We start from the raw sequence: 18,090 nt of genomic DNA on the forward strand, positions 1-18,090 counted from the left end.
AGTTCCTTTTGGGGAAATCTGGAAGATAGTGTAAAAGACATTCTGTCACCTTTCTATACAGTAGAAATTAACACAACATTGTAAATCAGCAATACTTCAATAAGATGGATTTTTAAAAGACATTCTAAAATTTTGATTTTATTTATTTTTTATATTAAGTATCTGATTTTGGGGAGGAAAAATTAAAGTTGACAGAGGAGATTCGGACATTTGATTAAGATGGGACTGGGAATGTTGAGAAATGTACTTGGGATACTTGGGTACTTATTTAATCAAAGTGACAGTAAAACATTTAAAATTAAACATGGAGGGTAATATGATTGTAAAGAACTTCAGCTCTTTAACTTTGTTTTCTTAATTAATCAAGTAGTAATGAAGCCAGCATAAAACACAAAATTTCTACTACAGATAAAAGAGTGTACATGACTGTAGCCGTGGATATGGTCGTCACAGAGGTGGTGGAGCCTGTCCGCTTTCTCCTGGAGACAGTTGTGCGTGTGTACCCTGCAAACGAGCGATTTTGGTATTTCAGCAGGAAGACTTTCACAGAGACTTTTTTCATGAGGTTGAAACAGGTAGGACCTTTTTTGTTCTTTTCATATAACATATTTTTTCTTTAATGCCCACATAATTCCTTAAGTAGCAATAAAAGGCAAAAGAATTCCTCAAATAATCAAATGATATTTAGTGTCAACCAATAGAGTATTTGAAAATCCATATGGAGGTAATGTAAGTTAAAAAAAAAATGTAGGAGTTCTTGTTGTGGCTTGGTGGTTAATGAACCCAACTAGCAGCCATGAGAATGCGGGTTTGATCCCTGGCCTTGCTCAGGGGGTTAGGGATCCGTGTTGCCGTGAGCTGTGGTGTAGGTTGCAGATGCAGCTCGGATCTAGTGTTGTTACAGCTGTGGTGTAGGCCAGCGGCTACAGCTCTGATTCGACTCCTAGCCTGGGAACCTCCATATGGTTGGGTGTGGCCCTAAAATGACAAAAAACAAAAACAAAAACAAAAAACAACTGTAATAATTATGTTGACATTTTTTTAAAGAGACCTGAAATGTGTACCTGTAAAGTATCAACATACTTAGTAGAAATAATGAATCTATATCTAAAACAACTTTTCAATCATATAAACCAAAAGGAAAGGGCACAGAAATACTGTATTTTTAAAAAGTTATAATAAAGTCCAAATAATACCTAGTTGTTATCATTTTTCTACATATGTTAGTATATCAATGTATTGTTAATAAGGTTATGCAATTATTTTTATATTAAATAAATAAAATTAGGCTTTCTCTGACATCCTTAAAATAGGCAATGTTAGGTAAACATATTTTTTGTTTTATAATGAAGGAAGAAGGTAACAGTGAAAAATAATTTGAATTCTAATAGTGTCTCTTTTATGAAATCAGAGTAAAATATACTATTTGAATATTGGAAATTCTTTATATCCTCTCTCCCAAGTTTAAAAATGCTTATTGCTTCAAATACTGCAGTATGTGGAATGTAATATGCTATAAGCAAGCATCAGTGTGGCGAACAAATACAGAAGCCTCTGAACCATTTTCATATTTAAAAAACTTGTCAGTGCTCATTAGGCTTTATATACTAGATGGTTTGAAATTGTTGTGATTTTTATCTTTCATAAAATTGTTGGAGCTGTGGTTTGACATAGCTTTTACTACTGTGTAGACTGTTTTCTTTAGTTTTTGTAGCATATTTTGATGAAGATTATATAAACAGTATTTAAAATTAAGTCTTCCAAGCATCTTTTTGTATTTTATTATGAGATATTTTTCTCCCCTCTTTCTTTTCTTTTTTTGGTAGCTTAATTGTTAGCATCTATCAAATAATTCATTTGTCATTTTGAGCCAAAAGATTATTCATAGTTGCACAAAAGTGAATAAAGGAGCAGTATACAAAGTGGTTGTTATCATTCTAGTGACACTTAATAAATTATTATGCCATGAATTTTTCCTCGAGACGATAAAAAGTTAGCTTACTCAAGCGTACTCAAGATAAACATGAATACTATAATTTACACATCTCTATAAATTTAATAATATACATATGACTGGATTTTTATTATTAAATGTTACTTTCATATTTTAAAACTGCTGATGTTGAGTGACTGAATGCTAAGTACCATGAGATAAGTAATCTAGTTTATTTTAATTTCATGAGATAAGTATACTAATTTCTTTTTCTTTCTTACTTTTTTTTTTTTTTTTTTTTTAGTCTTTTTGCCATTTCTTGGGCCGCTCTTGCGGCATATGGAGATTCCCAGGCTAGGGGTCTAATCAGAGCTGTAGCTACTGGCCTATGCCAGAGCCACAGCAATGCGGGATCCGAGCCGTGTCTGCGACCTGTACCACAGCTCACGGCAGCACCGGATCCTTAACCCACTGAGCAAGGCCAGGGATCGAACCCGCAACCTCATGGTTCCTAGTCGGATTCGTTAACCACTGAGCCACGACGGGAACTCATCTAATTTCTTAATAAAACATTAAAAGTACTGTGTGAGGCCATTTCATGTGAATTAAAAAGATTAAATTAGATACACTTGTAGTATTCAACTCCACTAAATGTGAGACTGATTAAATAAATATCAAATAAGGCAATGTTTCTAATTTTAGTGGTATAATTCAATTTCTTTAGTAGGTGTTATATTAAAGTTTATTATTTTTATTCTTGAATCATCTTTGATGATTTGTGTTTTTCAAGGAGTCTTCAGTTTAATCAAGGATGTTCAATTTATGGCTTAAAATATTGCCTTTTTCTTTTTAATGTCTTTCGGATCTGTTTTTATTTCTTTCTTTTTAGGGCCACATGCGCAGAATGTGAAAGTTTCCAATTTAGGGGTCAAATTGGAGCTGCAACTGCCAGCCTAGAGCACAGCTACAGCAGCACCAGATCTGAGCTGCATCTGTGACCTATACTGCAACTCAAAGCAATATCGTATCCTTAACCCCTTGAGTGGGCCCAGGGATGGAACCCCCATCCTCATGGATACTAGTTGGGTTCATTACCACTGAGTTGCAACGGAAACTCCCGATCTGTTTTCATTTCTGATTTTGTTAACTTAAATATTCTCCCTTGTCTTTTTTATTAGCCTAGGTTTATTAAGTTTATTGATTTTATTCTCCTTCAAAGAACCAGATTTCGTGGTTCTGGCGTAGGCTGGCGGCTGCAGCTCTGATTCAACCCCTAGCCTGGGAACCTCCATGTGCTGCATGAGTGGCCCAAGAAATGGCAAAAAGACAAAAAACAAAAAACAAGACAAAAAAACAACCAGGAGTTCCCGTCGTGGCGTAGTGGTTAACGAATCCGACTAGGAACCATGAGGTGGCGGGTTCGATCCCTGCCCTTGCTCAGTGGGTTAAAGATCTGCCGTTGCCGTGAGCTGTGGCTCGGATCTGGCATTGCTGTGGCTCTGGCGTAGGCCGGTGGCTACAGCTCCGATTCGACCCCTAGCCCGGGAACCTCCATGTGCTGTGGGAGCGGCCCAAAGAAATAGCAAAAAAACAAACAACCAAAAAAAAAACAACCAGATTTGGGGTTCATTGATTTCTTTGTTGCTGTTATGTTTTATCTTCTCATTCCTTTTGTTTTCCTTTTTATTTCCTTTCATTTTTTTCTGCTTTGGATTTAACTCATTTTTTCTAGTTTCTTTATGTGAAGTAGGTCACTGATGTTTTTAAAAAAAATTTTTTCCGTGATATCTTTTTAAGATATTATCTTTTTTATTTTTAAGGTTACAACTTTCCTTCTAACCACTGCTTTAACTGTACCCATTAAAACTTGATATTTTGTGGGCTCATTCAATTTTCTAATTTTGTCTGTTATTTCTTTTGTGACATATGGGTTGTTTAGAAGTGTATTGTTTCATTTCTAAGTATGTGTGAATTTTCTAGATATCTTTCTGATACTGACAGTTTTGTTTCATTTTGATCAGAGAACATATTCTATATGATTTGAATCCTTTTAAGTTTTTGAGACTTACTTTATGACCCAATTATATGGTCTGTTTTGGTGAATGTTCCAAGAGTACTTATAAAGAATGTGTATCTGCCTTTGCTGAGTGGAATTTTCTATAAATGTCAATATGTTAAATTCTGTGATAAGGTTTTTCTGTGGTTTGTACTCAGTATTCTGTATTTTCAAGGAGATCTCTCCATTCTTGTTGGAAGAATAATATGAACTTCTGTAACTATTACTATGAGCAGCAGTAATGATAACAGCCATTATTTAAAAAGAATGGACATTCTCAGAACAACTCAGTTGAAGTGTAGGTACCATTATCATCTCCATTTTTCAGATAGGTAGTTAGGCACAGGAAGGTAGTTATTAGGTAACAGGAATTAAACCTAAGTAGTTTGGCTCTCCAACTTGTACATAAGCATAATTGTTTATGAGAAAGTGAAAATATGCTAGCTGTAACACTAAAATTAATATTTTTTTCCTGAAAAATTTTCCACATGAGTACTGGTCATTTTCGCTGTATTTCACTTCAGCTTGTTTTTCTTCACATCATCTTTGTTGACATCACTAATTACATTAGATATACAGCATGGGAAGAGTTTATAAAGAAAATCTAAGGATTTGTTACATTTGAAACATTGATAGTACATCTACTGGTTACTCCTCTAAGAAAACAGGCTCTTGAGTTCCCGTCGTGGCTCAGTGGTTAACGAATCTGACTAGGAACCATGAGGTTGCAGGTTCGATCCCTGGCCTTGCTCAGTGGGTTAAGGATCTGGCGTTGCTGTGAGCTGTGGTGTAGGTTGCAGACGCGGCTCAGATCCTGCGTTGCTGTGGCTCTGGCGTAGGACGGCGGCTACAGCTCCGATTCGACCCCTAGCCTGGGAACCTCCATATGCTGTGGGAGCAGCCCAAGAAATGGCAAAAAGACAAAAAAAAAAAAAAGAAAAAAAAAGAAAAAAAAGAAAACAGGCTCTTAGCTTCTGGAATATAGTGATATATGATGGTGCTCTACTTATATGGAGTCATTTGAAAATTGCTCGCCCAAAGGATTCCTGCTCCAAAAGCCTTTCTAATACTAATGAACATATGATATTTTACCATTAGATGCTGATTCTGCTGCCTTAAAGCTTTACTGCTTGTTAAAATGCCGGTGTCACTAGGAAATAGACCTTAATACCTTTTACCAGACATATTGTCTTCATTGTTAATGAGTTTAATATGGCTCTTTCCTTAGGCTAGGATTTATTAAGGGTCAAGATTAAGAAATCAAGAGGGCATTCTTGTTTGATATGAAGTGTTACTAAATTGAGGAGAGAGGCCAAAGGCCTGTATTGTAACAAGTGAGATTAATTTGCTGAGATGCCGCTATTCATTTTCCGAATGATTTTCAGTGCTTCGTTTAGTTTTTTAAACATTTATTGGAGTTCCCGTTGTGGCTCAACAGTTTAAGAACCTGACATAGTGTCCATGAGGATGCAGGTTTGATGTCTGGCCTCTTTCAGTCGGTTAAGGATCTAGCCATTGCCACAAACTGTGGTATAGGTCACAGATACAGCTCAGATCTGGCGTTGTTGAGATGTGGTGTAGGCTTCAGCTGTAGCTCTGATTCGACCCCTCACCTGGAAACTTCCATTTGCTGCAGTGCAGCCTTTTTAAAAAAGGAAAGAAAAAAATTTAATTGAATTCCTACAGCATGATAGGTACTGTGCTAGGTGTTGGGGATGTGTGAGTGAATAATATATGTTCTGTGTCTTTAAAGAGTGAAGAATGTAGTGATAAAAAGATTATACTATCGGGTGATACATGCAACAGTAGATGTATATGCAGAGAGCAGAAGTGATACTTATAAATCACACTTAACCACACTGGATGGAAGTCACATTCTTGGAATTGTATAAACCAACTTACCATTTCCTAGATGTTTAATCTTAGGCAAGATATCCCTCATCTCTGAAATGGGGATTTTAATTATATCACCTCAGAGTTGTTAAAAGAAAACTCTGTTTCCTTCACTACTGTTCACACCACTTCACTTTTCCACCAAATGGGTGGGTATTTTTCCAATACCAATTAATTCTCCAACTTGATAGTGATTGGATGTCCTTTAATTCAATTATGATACTAACTACCTGGAGTTAGCAGATAGTTATTATTAATGTTATCATTAATGTTAATTAATAATTGTTTTCTATTCTTGTCTGTGTTCTTTTGTGGGCAGAATCCTTTATATCTTAAGCATAAAATAAATTAATAAATAAATTAGCCAATAAACGAATAACTATCTCTGGTAGAAAGTTCAGGATTTTGAAGTGTGGTAGGGCAGAGAAGGGCATTTCTGTCAGAGACAATAGTTGAGTCACTTCATAAAGCTCTGATGCAACATGGTATGTTCAATATCTGTAGAAAATCAGGTATTGCTGAAGCATCAGTGGGCATGGTGGGTAATTATTCTGAATAAGTAGGTCGTTACCAAGCTCTGTACTTTATCCTAAGGTTGGGAGCATTTTCAGCTATGAATAACACTATATTTATAATGAAAAAGGTCACTCTGACAGCAGTGAAAAGGATATGGATACTGGAGGCAATAAATATGAAGTAAGAAGGCTATTGTGGCGAAGATAAGGAATGATGATGGCCTGAGAGAAGGCAGTGGCAGTGAGGATAATAGAAAAGATGAATTTGAGAGGCAATAGGGGAGTTCAAATCAAGATTTGGTATTGGATTTGATGTGAGTTTGAGGAAAAAGTAGGAGTCCAGGATTACTTCCAGGTGATTGGGTGGTTGTTGGTCCTTTTGATTGAGATATACTTTCAAGAAGGAATGTTGAAGGCTAATGAGGAAAGTTGGCAGAGTTTTAGATATGCTAAATTTCACATTTCTTTGGGACTTTTAAGTTTAGTAGCAATTGGATATTTGTATCCTAGGCTTGGGAAATAAAGATTCCAAAAGTGGTTAATGCTTGAGATTGTGAATAGGAATAGGTAAAATTACCCTGAGGCCAAGTGTTGAATGAGGAGACATTTAAAAGATTGGTAGAAGAGGGGAGTTCCCGTCGTGGCGCAGTGGTTAACGAATCCGACTAGGAACCATGAGGTTGCGGGTTCGGTCCCTGCCCGTGCTCAGTGGGTTAACGATCCGGCGTTGCCGTGAGCTGTGGTGTAGGTTGCAGATGTGGCTCGGATCCTGCGTTGCTGTGGCTCTGGTGTAGGCCGGTGGCTACAGCTCCGATTCAACCCCTAGCCTGGGAACCTCCATATGCCGAGGGAGTGGCCCAAGAAATAGCAACAACAACAACAACAAAAGACAAAAAGACAAAAAATAAAAAAATAAAAAAAAATAAAAGATTGGTAGAAGAGGATTAAACCAAGTGAATGTAGGATGCTCACAAGAGCTTGAGACCAGAAGAGGCAAGGGAGGAAGTTGTTTCCAGCAGTTGTTCCCGATGCATTAGGTACTGTAGCGAGGTTAGCTGGGGATTTGATTGGTAAGTCAGAGACAAAGAAAAACTTGGATAATTTCAGAGGAGTAGAGAGGCAGAAGTCAGATTGCAGTTGATTGAGGGTTGAATGGGAAACAAAATGTTGTCATAATTCACCCCCCTGTAACTGGGGACAAAGAGGGTACTGGGTACAAATCCAAAGTAATAAGGTACATTTTACTTTATATGTAAAATTAGAATTTTGAGAAAACTTAATCTCTCTGTTTTTCCTGGGTTTGGAAATCAAACCCTCTGCTAGTGATTCTGCTGAAAGAATACCTCATCAAAATATGGAGTCAAGTGCTAAAGACATTTTGTTGCCAATATTTAGAGGAATGGCATAGCAGATATTTTAAAAAGTAAACTATTTTCTTTCTGAAAGAACTGGTATAGTTAAGAAATTATGGGAGTTCCTGCCATGGCAAGTGAGTTAAGAATCTGGCTGTAGTGGCTTGGGTTGCTATGGAGGTGTGGGTTTAATCCCTGGCCCAGCACAGCGAGTTAAAGGATCCAGCATTGCCAAAGCTGCATTGTAGTCATAGCTGTGCCTTGGATTCAGTCTCTGGCTTGGGAACTTCCATATGCCACAAGTTTGGCCATAACATTAAAATTAATTAATTAAGTAAGTAAGTACACACTGGCAACTTGGAGATAATAAGTTCTGGAGATCTAGGAGTTCCCTTCATGGCTCAGCAGAAACGAATCTGACCAGCATCCATGAGGACGCAGGTTCAATCCCTGGCCTCATTTAGTGGTTTAAGAATCCAACATTGCCGTGAGTTGTGGTATAGCTCGCAGATGTGGCTCAGATCTCGGTTGCTGTGGCTGTGGTGTAGGCCAGTGGCTATAGCTTCAATTTGACCCTTAGCCTGGGAACTTCCATATGCCATGGGTGCAGCACTAAAAGGACAAAAAAAAAAAAAAAAAAAAGTTAAGTAATATGCCAGTTGTTAAGCAAAGCAGGTTGGGAAGGAAGCATAGTGACTTGGGATCCTCTCACTAAGTATCACCATTCCTCTCCCTTGTCTTTCTTTTGTGGAATTTAAGAAGGCACTGTGAAGTGGCCTATGAGTGAGGAATAAATAATCCTCTTATCTAAAGATTTATATTCTTTAATGATTTGCAAATTTAATAAAAACAGAACTCTTGTCAACCGGAGAGTAATGTGACCAGGAAAACTACTTGGGTATGATGAAGAAGTAGCAACTTAATTGGTATTTAATAATGGAATTTTGCTTATTTCATAGTCAGATATCTTTCTTTAGGTCCAGATAATCTTGCACTTAAGACTATGGTATTACTCTTAAAACATTACTTGTTTGAAATTTTGAAATGAAATTATTTTCTGTGGACAGAGGTAACTGCTAGTGTTCCCAGTCATGATGTGCAACATTCTTAGCTGTGTTCTTCATGAAAATGTTTTCTACTTTGTGCTGGTGCCAAAATGTAGTAAAAATTGATAGCAGCAAAGTTATATTAGGCATAAAGGAGTGGAAGCATATGGAGATAGAAGCTTGGAAAATGCAGCACTCACTTCAGTGAACTCAGTGATCTTTTATTTCATAACTTGGCGTCTATGAATAAGATAGAGTTTCAAGAAAAATATGAGCAGATTTAACTGATTTGATGAAGTTGTTTTAAAACAGAGTTTAATTCTCAAGGGGTCAACTGAGTCAGCAGCAGTGAAAACATGTAGGGGTGGTTCTTGAATTCTTGCTTATTTTGGGGATGTGTGATAAACTACAAAGAACAATTTGAGGTAATTATAGGGAAAAATGTTATGAAGAAAGAAATACTTATATAATATTTACTTTAAAGATAATCTGAAGAAACGTTATTTACATTAGGTTAGTTTAGGAAATTAAGAACATTTTGAGGCCAGCACAACATATTTCAGTGCATATGTTGTACAATTAGTAAGGTTTAAATAATTTAAATAATTTCCATTATTATGTCTGATTATCATGATGAACAAATTTTCTGAAAAAAATATGTTGCTGCTTATTATGGAGATTTTTAAACTCTAATAATAATAACAAATTAAGTTGTGTTTAGTTATTGGAGTATCTGGCCTAAAAAGACAGTGAAATTTATATTTGATTGAGAAGGCATCATCTGTTCTAGTATAGATATGTAGTTTGTATCATTTATTTTTGATTTAGAACATGAAAAAAGTGTTTCAAATTTGTATATGAAATAAGTGTGTCAGATGAAGCTTGTTCTCGGTAGATAATAAAAAAATAAACCTATTTGGAGTCCTTTTATCTTTGTAAGCCTTGGTTTCCTTATAAACTAAGAATGTGGGTTAATAGTGTTACTGAATTCTTTTCATCTCTAAAATTCTATGACATTTTAATCAGTGATTTATGTAAAAGGTTTTTAGCACAAATAATTCCATGACTGTTGTAGTTAAATTAGTTCAAAGTTAATTTATAGTATCCGTGGTCATGGAACGGCCAGGATATTTAAAATACAACCCTTATCCCCAAAGGAACTTTGTGTCATCTCCTATTAATAAGGAATCATAAAAATTACCATTTTATAGGAGGACTCTAATAAGTACCAGATGAAAATAACATACAAAATGTTGTGGGATTTCGAGAAGGGAGGGACCACAGCAGTAGAAGGACACAGAGTGGTGGTTAGAAAAAGTCCCTTTGAGGGTAAATGTGGGTTGTTTTCTGAGATTACAGCAGAGACAGACTATTGTAGGGGTAGAAAAAATTTCCCTTCTTCCCTCCTAGGTACTTTTGCTAGTCTAGTAATTAAATAAATATAAGACATATTAACAGGAGAAAAATTTAATTATGTTCATATGGGAGCCCCCGTAAAGATGTGAAGATGCAAAAGGCAGCTGGTAATGATACCAGAGAGATGATACCAGAATCCGGGTTCTTGTACTGTAGTCAAAGAATGAACTCTGCAAACACACAGGCAGCAAGCAAGCAAAGTCTTTATTAAAGGAAAGCAGATAGCTCCCAGGATAGCTGGGAGTGGGGAGAAGAGCCCCCTTTCTCTATTGTCTTATAGGGGTTTTTATCCTTTAAAGGTGGGGGGGTGGGTACCAACGTGGGGTCCAGAAAGATGTGGTCTTCTCCCATTGGCCTTGTTCTATTACCTACATTAGTCCTTGTCCAATAAGGTCTTAGGGGTGGAAATGTCCGGAAAGCCTCATAGTTTCCTTGTCCTTTTCTTCCTGTAAACTGAGTCACAGGGGATCCTCGATTAACGTCCATCTGGGCATAGGTACACTCCCTACAGTAAACAAGGCCTGTGGGGATATTACTCCCTAGAGCTCTTAAGCCACAAATGTTAATCAGTGGCCGTATCAAAGAATGCATCAAAGCCCATGCTCCTACACTGATGACCTGTGTTAATATTCTGCCTCAGTAATTGAAGCTTATATACCCTCCTGAGCCAAAGAAAGGGGAGGGGTCTAGGGCTACAAAGGAGAGGAAGTCCTTTCACTGAAGGAGAAAGGAGGTATTTGGAAAACAAAGTTTGCCCTGTTAGGCAGATAGGTTTTTTAGGTAATAAGAGATCTCTGGTAATAGCTTTCTGCCAGATGCAGGCGTTCTTTCCTATGTAAACGTAGGCAGTTGAGGGAGAGGTGAAAGAGCTTTCATGAATCTCCTGGGTTTTGATTGCTAACTTTAGCTCAAATTAGTAATTCTTAAGCTTGTTACTAAATTCAGGTTTGGCTGCTTACTGCTCAAAAGCCAGTACCCATGGCTTGGAAAGGAAAGATTGCTTTATTCAGGAGGCCAGCAACCTGGGGAGAAGGCTGACTCATGTCCGAAAAGGAATTTCGAAGATTCTGCTCGACCAGGAAAGTTTTTTAAAAGGGAGAAAGAGGAAGTCAACTGCTGTTAATCTTTTGTGGAGGGGACCAGAATCTAAACTGTGTGCTGACTGTCTTCTGATTGGTAGGTGGTGAGGTACAGAGTGGTGGTCCAGGAATTTGGTGCTCAGCCTGAAGTGACCTCTTCTACCTGGGTGGGGCCTTAGTTCCAAAAAACTCAAAGATGTTGCTGTGTGTATTCCTTGAGGAGGAACCTGAACACTGCCCCAAGGCTGTGCTGTTGTTTCCAGACTGTTCTTCCTTTGTTTTTACATTCCCTCCCTTCCCTAATCAGTAACCGTTTGAGTCTGCCCTTTGGAACTTAGGGAAGGTCAGGGAAACTGAAGCTTATTCCCTAAAAACAAAAAATGGGAGACACAGAAATAAATAGAAACTGGAAAACACATTTTTTCCATGTGGTTGTATGTATCTGCTGCTTAGTGAGAATTATCTGATTCTGTTATATGATTTATAATTAAAAAGGAAACTTTTTTTTTTTTGGCATATGGAAGTTAGTTCCCAGGCTAGGGGTCCAATCTAAGCTGCAGCTGCTGGCCTAAGCCATAGCCTCAGCAATGCCAGATCCAAGCCATGTCTTCAACCTACGCCACAGCTCACAGCAGTGCTGGATCCTTAACTCACTGAGCAAGGCTAAGGATTGAACCCAGGTTGATCTAGTCAGGATACTAGTTGGGTTTGTTACAGCTGAGCTGCTGCAATGGGAACTCATAAACACAGACATTTTTGTTAAAAAGAAGGGGTCTTGAAGGCAGTAGCTTGCAGTTTAGCTTTGCATCAGAATCACTTGTGGCCCCTTAAAAAAGTCCAGATTCTTGTGTCAGATTCCTCTTAGTGGTCTCTCTCTGTTCTTGCCTACACACAAGGATTTGGAAGTGCAGGCCGTGAAGCTCTGTAGCAGCACCAGGATAGAGCTAGCGGGGTCATTGTGTAAGGATGGAGGCAGGAGACCTTGGCTTAGTATAGGAGCGGTTCTGGGTCAGAGGGAATTTCCCCACAAACCAACACCTCCATGTGACAGCTCTGACCTGGGCTCTTTTTTTTTTTTTTTTTTTTTTTTTTGCTGTCTTTTCTTATTTTATTTGTTTGTTTGTTTATTTATTTTTGTCTTTTTGCCATTTCTTGGGCCACTCCCTCGGCATATAGAGGTTCCCAGGCTAAGGGTCCAATTGGAGCTGTAGCCACCGGCCTTCACCAGAGCCACAGCAACATGGGATCCAAGCCGCATCTGCAACCTATACCACAGCTCACGACAACGCCAGATCCTTAATCCACTGAGCAAAGCCAGGGACAAACCCACAACCTCATGGTTCCTAGTCAGATTTGTTAACCACTGAGCCACGACGGGAACTCCTATTTTTATTCATTGTACAGCATGGGTGACCTGGGCTCTTTTAATGAGCCGTAACACTCCTGCTGGTTGCCTCGGAGATTGCATTCTTGATAGCAATCAAAAATCAGGTAGCAGTGTACAGCAAGTTTTATTTATGTCTTCAGAGAGAGCAGGGACTGGCCCTGGCTGCAGCTGAGTCTATCCTTATATCCCTATATCATGGACCTTTTTGGGGACTCCTGTTTTCTTGCCCTAGGCCACTAATTTCCTGTCCCAGCCCCTCTGCACTGTGTTTAAGGGCCGAGTGTTGTTTTGTTCTCTGTTTGGGGGGTGCATTTTGATCCTCTGGTTCCAGGGTCAGGATGCCTTATTTGTATGGGAAAAAGGTTATAGGGAAGTGCTCTGAAGAGCATCCTCTGGTACCTGTAGGTGTCTTCATTGTTTGATCACAATCCTCCTATTTTTGGTAATGATAAATGGCCTGTTTTGAATCACCTGGGTCCAAGTCCCTATCCTAGTCTACCTAACAATTGGACCCCAACCTAAAGATTCTGATTTTAGTGTTTAAAATATTAAAAGCCAAAAAACATATATATATGTGTATATATATATACACATATATATATGTATATATGTGTATATATGTATATTAAAAGTCCAGATTTGGTTTCTTTATTTATAGCCAGTGTTGAGACCCATGGCTTTAGAAAATTTGTAGAGGTATCAGATTTATCAAGAGAGATACTGTACTTTGAATTTGATGATAGTATACCATTTTGAAAAAATTTTAGAATTTATTTGCATGTGATGAATCTTTGCAATGTGACTTAGCCACATTTATTGAATACCTACCATGTGTTTACAAGTTGCAATTAATTCTAACATAAAACAGGCAATTTATTTCATAAATACAGATGGATAGATTCTCAATTATCTGAAAATATGTGAATATTGGTAATGAAAAGTATTTTTTATTAAAAATTCTGTATTTCATGTCAGTTTCTAGGTATAATATTTAGGTCTACATGAGATTATAGTATTAGAGAAAATTATGCTTTTATAGGAAACTAAGTGCAGATGAAGTATTTTACTGCTATAGCAGAGTTGAGTAACTGTGACTGAGACCGTATTGTTGTGGTCTGTGCACACAGGTCAGAAAAAGAATTTTCCAGCATGGCAACGCAAAGAGAAAGAAGAGTTTATTGAGATGAGAAACACAGTTAGTACAGTGGGACGACTTACAATCAGGGAGAACCAACCCCGGGCATGTGGTTGTGTCTCTTTTTATAACCCAAGGAAAAGAGAGGTCTTGCAACACACTTGCTGATCTGCTGATAGGTTGGGGATATAGCAGTCTTAGAATACATTTGCTAGTTGGTTGGGGAGCGTCTAAGCCTCTATAGGGGCCAAGTGAGGAGTGAGCCACGTACTTTTCCTAGTAGGGTGCAGGAAGGAGTAGGCCAGGTTCCTCAAAGTGGGGAGGTGGCATTACAATGAGATGGGTGGGGCAATGATAAGGATCTGGTAATTCTTGTCTTGGCCAGAGGCTTTAAATTCCATCTCCTTGAAGAGGCTTTGAAGTCCCACACAGATGCCTTGCAAAGCTTAAAATAATTCCTATGTAGCTCCTAAAAAGTTTGTTTACCCCGATCTAGAATTATATTGTTTATAAATAAAAAGTTTTATTTCTTCCTTTCCAATCTGTGTGCTTTTTCTTTCTCTCTCTCTCTCTTTTTTTTTTCCTGGCTTTATTGCACTAGCTAGGATTTTCATACAGTATTAAGATTGGTGACAGTATACTTCCTTGCTTTGTTTTTCATCTCAGGACAAAAGCATTAAATTTTTCACTGTTAAGTATGATATTAGCTGTTGATTTATCATAAATTTGAGAAAACTCTCTTGTCTTCCTAGTTTACTGAACATTTTTAACACGATTAAATGAATGCTGGGTTTTCTTAAATGCCTTTTCTGTACCACTTGATATGATCATATAGTCCTATTTATGAATATGGTGATGACATTTATTTTTATATGGTTTTAATATGAAACCATCTTTGTATTCCCTGGTTAATCTCCACTGGTTGTGATATATTATTTTTTCTATATATTGCTAGACTTGATTTATTAATATTGAGGATTTTTGTCTGTTTCTTTTAATATCTTCTTTAGTTTTGGTATTGGGGAAATGATGGCCCTATGCAGCGAGTTGGGAATTAGTCTCATATTTCCTTGAAGGTATTTTTTCTTCAGGTGTTGATGTTATTTTTTTCTTTAAATGTTTAGTAGCATTTGTCATTGAAACCATAAAGGCCTGGAGTTTTCACTTGTAGAAAGATTTTAACTAAAGATTCAATTTGTTATTAGATGTTGGATTTTTCAGGTTATCTATTTCTTCTAAAGCATGGGTATTTTGTGGCTTTCAAGGCATTCGTGCATTTTTTCTCAGTTGTCCAATTAATATGAATTGGATTGTTTGCAGTGTTTTTTTATTATCCTTTTGATGTCACAGGGTCTGTAGTGATATCCATTTTTTGTTGTTGTTGTTCCTGGTGTTAAAAATTTATATCTTCTTTCTTTTTTTGCTTTGTGAATTTAGCTAGGGGTTTATCAATTTATTGATATTTGTTAAGAACTACCTTTTGGTTTCATTGATTTTTAGTTTCTTCTGAACCCAGTTTTATTGGTTTGTGCTGTTACCTTTATTTTCTCACTTCTGTGTGCTTTAGATTATTTTGCATTTCTTTTCCTAGTTTCTTAAGGTAGTGGTTTAGGTTATTGATTTTTGTATGTCTCATGTGAAATACCTATAAGCATTTATAGCTCTAAATTTCCCTATGCATTGTTTGGGTGTATCCTAGTAATTTTGATTTGTTGTATTTTTATTTTCGTTCGGTTCACAATACTTTTTTTTTTGTCTTTTTAGGGCTGTACCTGTGGCATATGGAGGTTCCCAGGCTAGGGGTCCAATTGGAGCTGAGCCAATGGACTATGCCACAGCCACAGCAACTCAGGATCTGAGCCTCGTCTGCAACCTACACCACAGCTCATGTCAATGCCAGATCCTTAACCCACTGAGCAAGGCCAGGGATTGAACCTGCATCCTCATGGATCCTAGTCAGGTTCATTAACCACTGAGCCACGACAGGAACACCAGTTCAAAATATTTTTTAATATGAGCCTTCCTCTTTTATTTTGATTCATGGACTAGTTAGAAGTATGTTATTTTATTCACAAGTATTTGGGGATTTTTCTGACATATTTCTGTTGTTTATTTCCAGCTTAATTGTATTATGGTCCCAAAACATATTATTTATTTCAGATTCTACAGTTTTCTTGAAGTTTGTGTTATAGCCCAGGAAATGATTTGTTTTGGTGAATGTTCTATGTGTATTTGAAAAGAACGTATATTCTGCAGTTATTGGGTAGAGTGGTGAATGAATATCAAATCATGTTTGTAACGGTATTCACTTCTATAACCTTGCTGAATTTTTGTATACTTTTCATTATTGTGAGAGGAATGTTGAAGTCTCCAATTATAAATGTGGTCTGTCCATCTTCTTTCATTTCTGTGAAGTGTTGCTTCCTATATTTGAGAACCTGTCGTTAGGTGCATATACTTCAAAGATTTTTATGTGTTCTTGTTGAACTGGTCCTTTTAATATAGTGCAATGTCCTTTTTCATCCCTAGTGATGTTTTTCCTTGCTTGGTAGTCTACTTCGTCTTGTATTAGTATAGTCACTTCAGCTTTCCTTTTGATTAGTGTTTTCATGGTGTATCTTCTAACCTCATTTTACTCTCAGCTTGCCTATGTCACTATATTTAAAGTTTTTTTTTTTTTTTGTAGACAGAATATAGGTGTCTTGTTTTTAATACAATCTGAGAATTCTGTCTTTAAATTGTTACGTTTTAATATTTTATATTTAACATAGCTATTGATATGTTTAAATTTGAGTTATTGGCTTTCTGCTTGTTTTCTTATTTTACATTTCTTTGTTTAACCTTTGCTGCCATTTTTTTTTTTGATTATTTGAAGATTTAGTTAGTATTTCATTTTCACTACATTTCTTTTTTTTTTTTTTTTTTTTTTTTTTGGATATTAGGGCCACACCCGTGGCATATGGAGGTTCCCAGGCTAGGGGTCTAATCGGATCTGTTACTGCTGGCCTGCGCCACAGCCATAGCCGCATCTGCAACCTATACCACAGCTCATGGCAATGCCGGATCCTTAACCTACTGAGCAAGGCCAGGGATGGAACCCGCAACCTCATGGTTCCTAGTCTGATTCATTTCCCCTGGGCCAGGACGGGAACTCTTCATTTTTATTTATAATTCTTTATATAATTATTTTAGTGGTTGCTCAAGGGATTGAGGTCTTCGTTTCTTGAATATAGTAGAAATACAATAAAAATTTGGTTGGTTTAAACCTAACAGTTAACCTTTCATGGCTGTCTTTTTCCTTCTTCTATTTTTAATGCAGTGGACAATTTTATCTTTTGCTATTTGCTAAATGATTTGGAAATGCACCTGAAATTTGATTTATAGTTCAGAAGTAATTCTTGAAGACAATGAATAATTAAAACAGTTATATTTTTATAATTTATTTATTTATTTATTATTTATTTATTTATTTATTTATTTTTGTCTTTTGTCTTTTTGTTGTTGTTGTTGTTGTTGCTATTTCTTGGGCCGCTCCCGCGGCATATGGAGGTTCCCAGGCTAGGGGTCGAATCGGAGCCATAGCCACCGGCCTACGCCAGAGCCACAGCAACGCAGGATCCGAGCCGCGTCTGCAACCTAGACCACAGCTCACGGCAACGCCGGATCGTCAACCCACTGAGCAAGGGCAGGGACCGAACCCGCAACCTCATGGTTCCTAGTCGGATTCGTTAACCACTGCGCCACGACGGGAACTCCCCATATTTTTATAATTTAAATGGATTGGCATACAGGTAGATATGAGAGATAATTATATCTCTGTTTATGTCTATATTAGTCTTATTTTGTGCTCTTTAGAGGCTCCTATGGTATTGTAAACATTGAAATAATAATAATAACAGTAATAATAGTAGTAATAAAAAGTTGTTCCTGGCACTTTGGTATATGTTCAAAATTATGTTTAGTCTTCTTAATACTTTGGAGATGGTTTATTTCCATTTTATTAATACAGATACTGTGACTCAGCAAAGGTAAGTATTTTGTCCGAGATCATACTCTTATTAGTAATGAAATTTGAGTTCAGAACCAGGTCTATTTGACTTCAAAATTCATGTCTTAGCATTAGTCTAGTCACTCATTCCACTGATATTTGCTGAGTATCTACTTAGTGTCAGGTACCATATTATTTCTGATTGGAAATTAACATAACCCTTGCCCATATGATACTTCCTCCCGTGTGGATGAGATAGTCATTAAACAAATAGTTATAATAATATAAAA

At 37.1% G+C, this 18,090-nt stretch overlaps 1 protein-coding gene across 2 annotated transcripts in view; it reads left to right on the forward strand.

The window, feature by feature from the left end:
* Positions 1 to 18,090, forward strand: part of RABGAP1L (RAB GTPase activating protein 1 like) — a 657,663-nt gene that overhangs the window by 133,100 nt on the left and 506,473 nt on the right. For both annotated transcript variants that reach the window (XM_013989628.2, XM_021102607.1), the window contains exon 10: positions 409 to 575. In XM_013989628.2, coding sequence (XP_013845082.2) covers positions 409 to 575 — 167 coding nt within the window. The remainder of the gene's footprint in view (positions 1 to 408; positions 576 to 18,090) is intronic.

The sequence above is a fragment of the Sus scrofa genome, chromosome 9, assembly GCF_000003025.6.
Source record: "Sus scrofa isolate TJ Tabasco breed Duroc chromosome 9, Sscrofa11.1, whole genome shotgun sequence".
Classification (NCBI taxonomy): Eukaryota; Metazoa; Chordata; class Mammalia; order Artiodactyla; family Suidae; genus Sus; species Sus scrofa.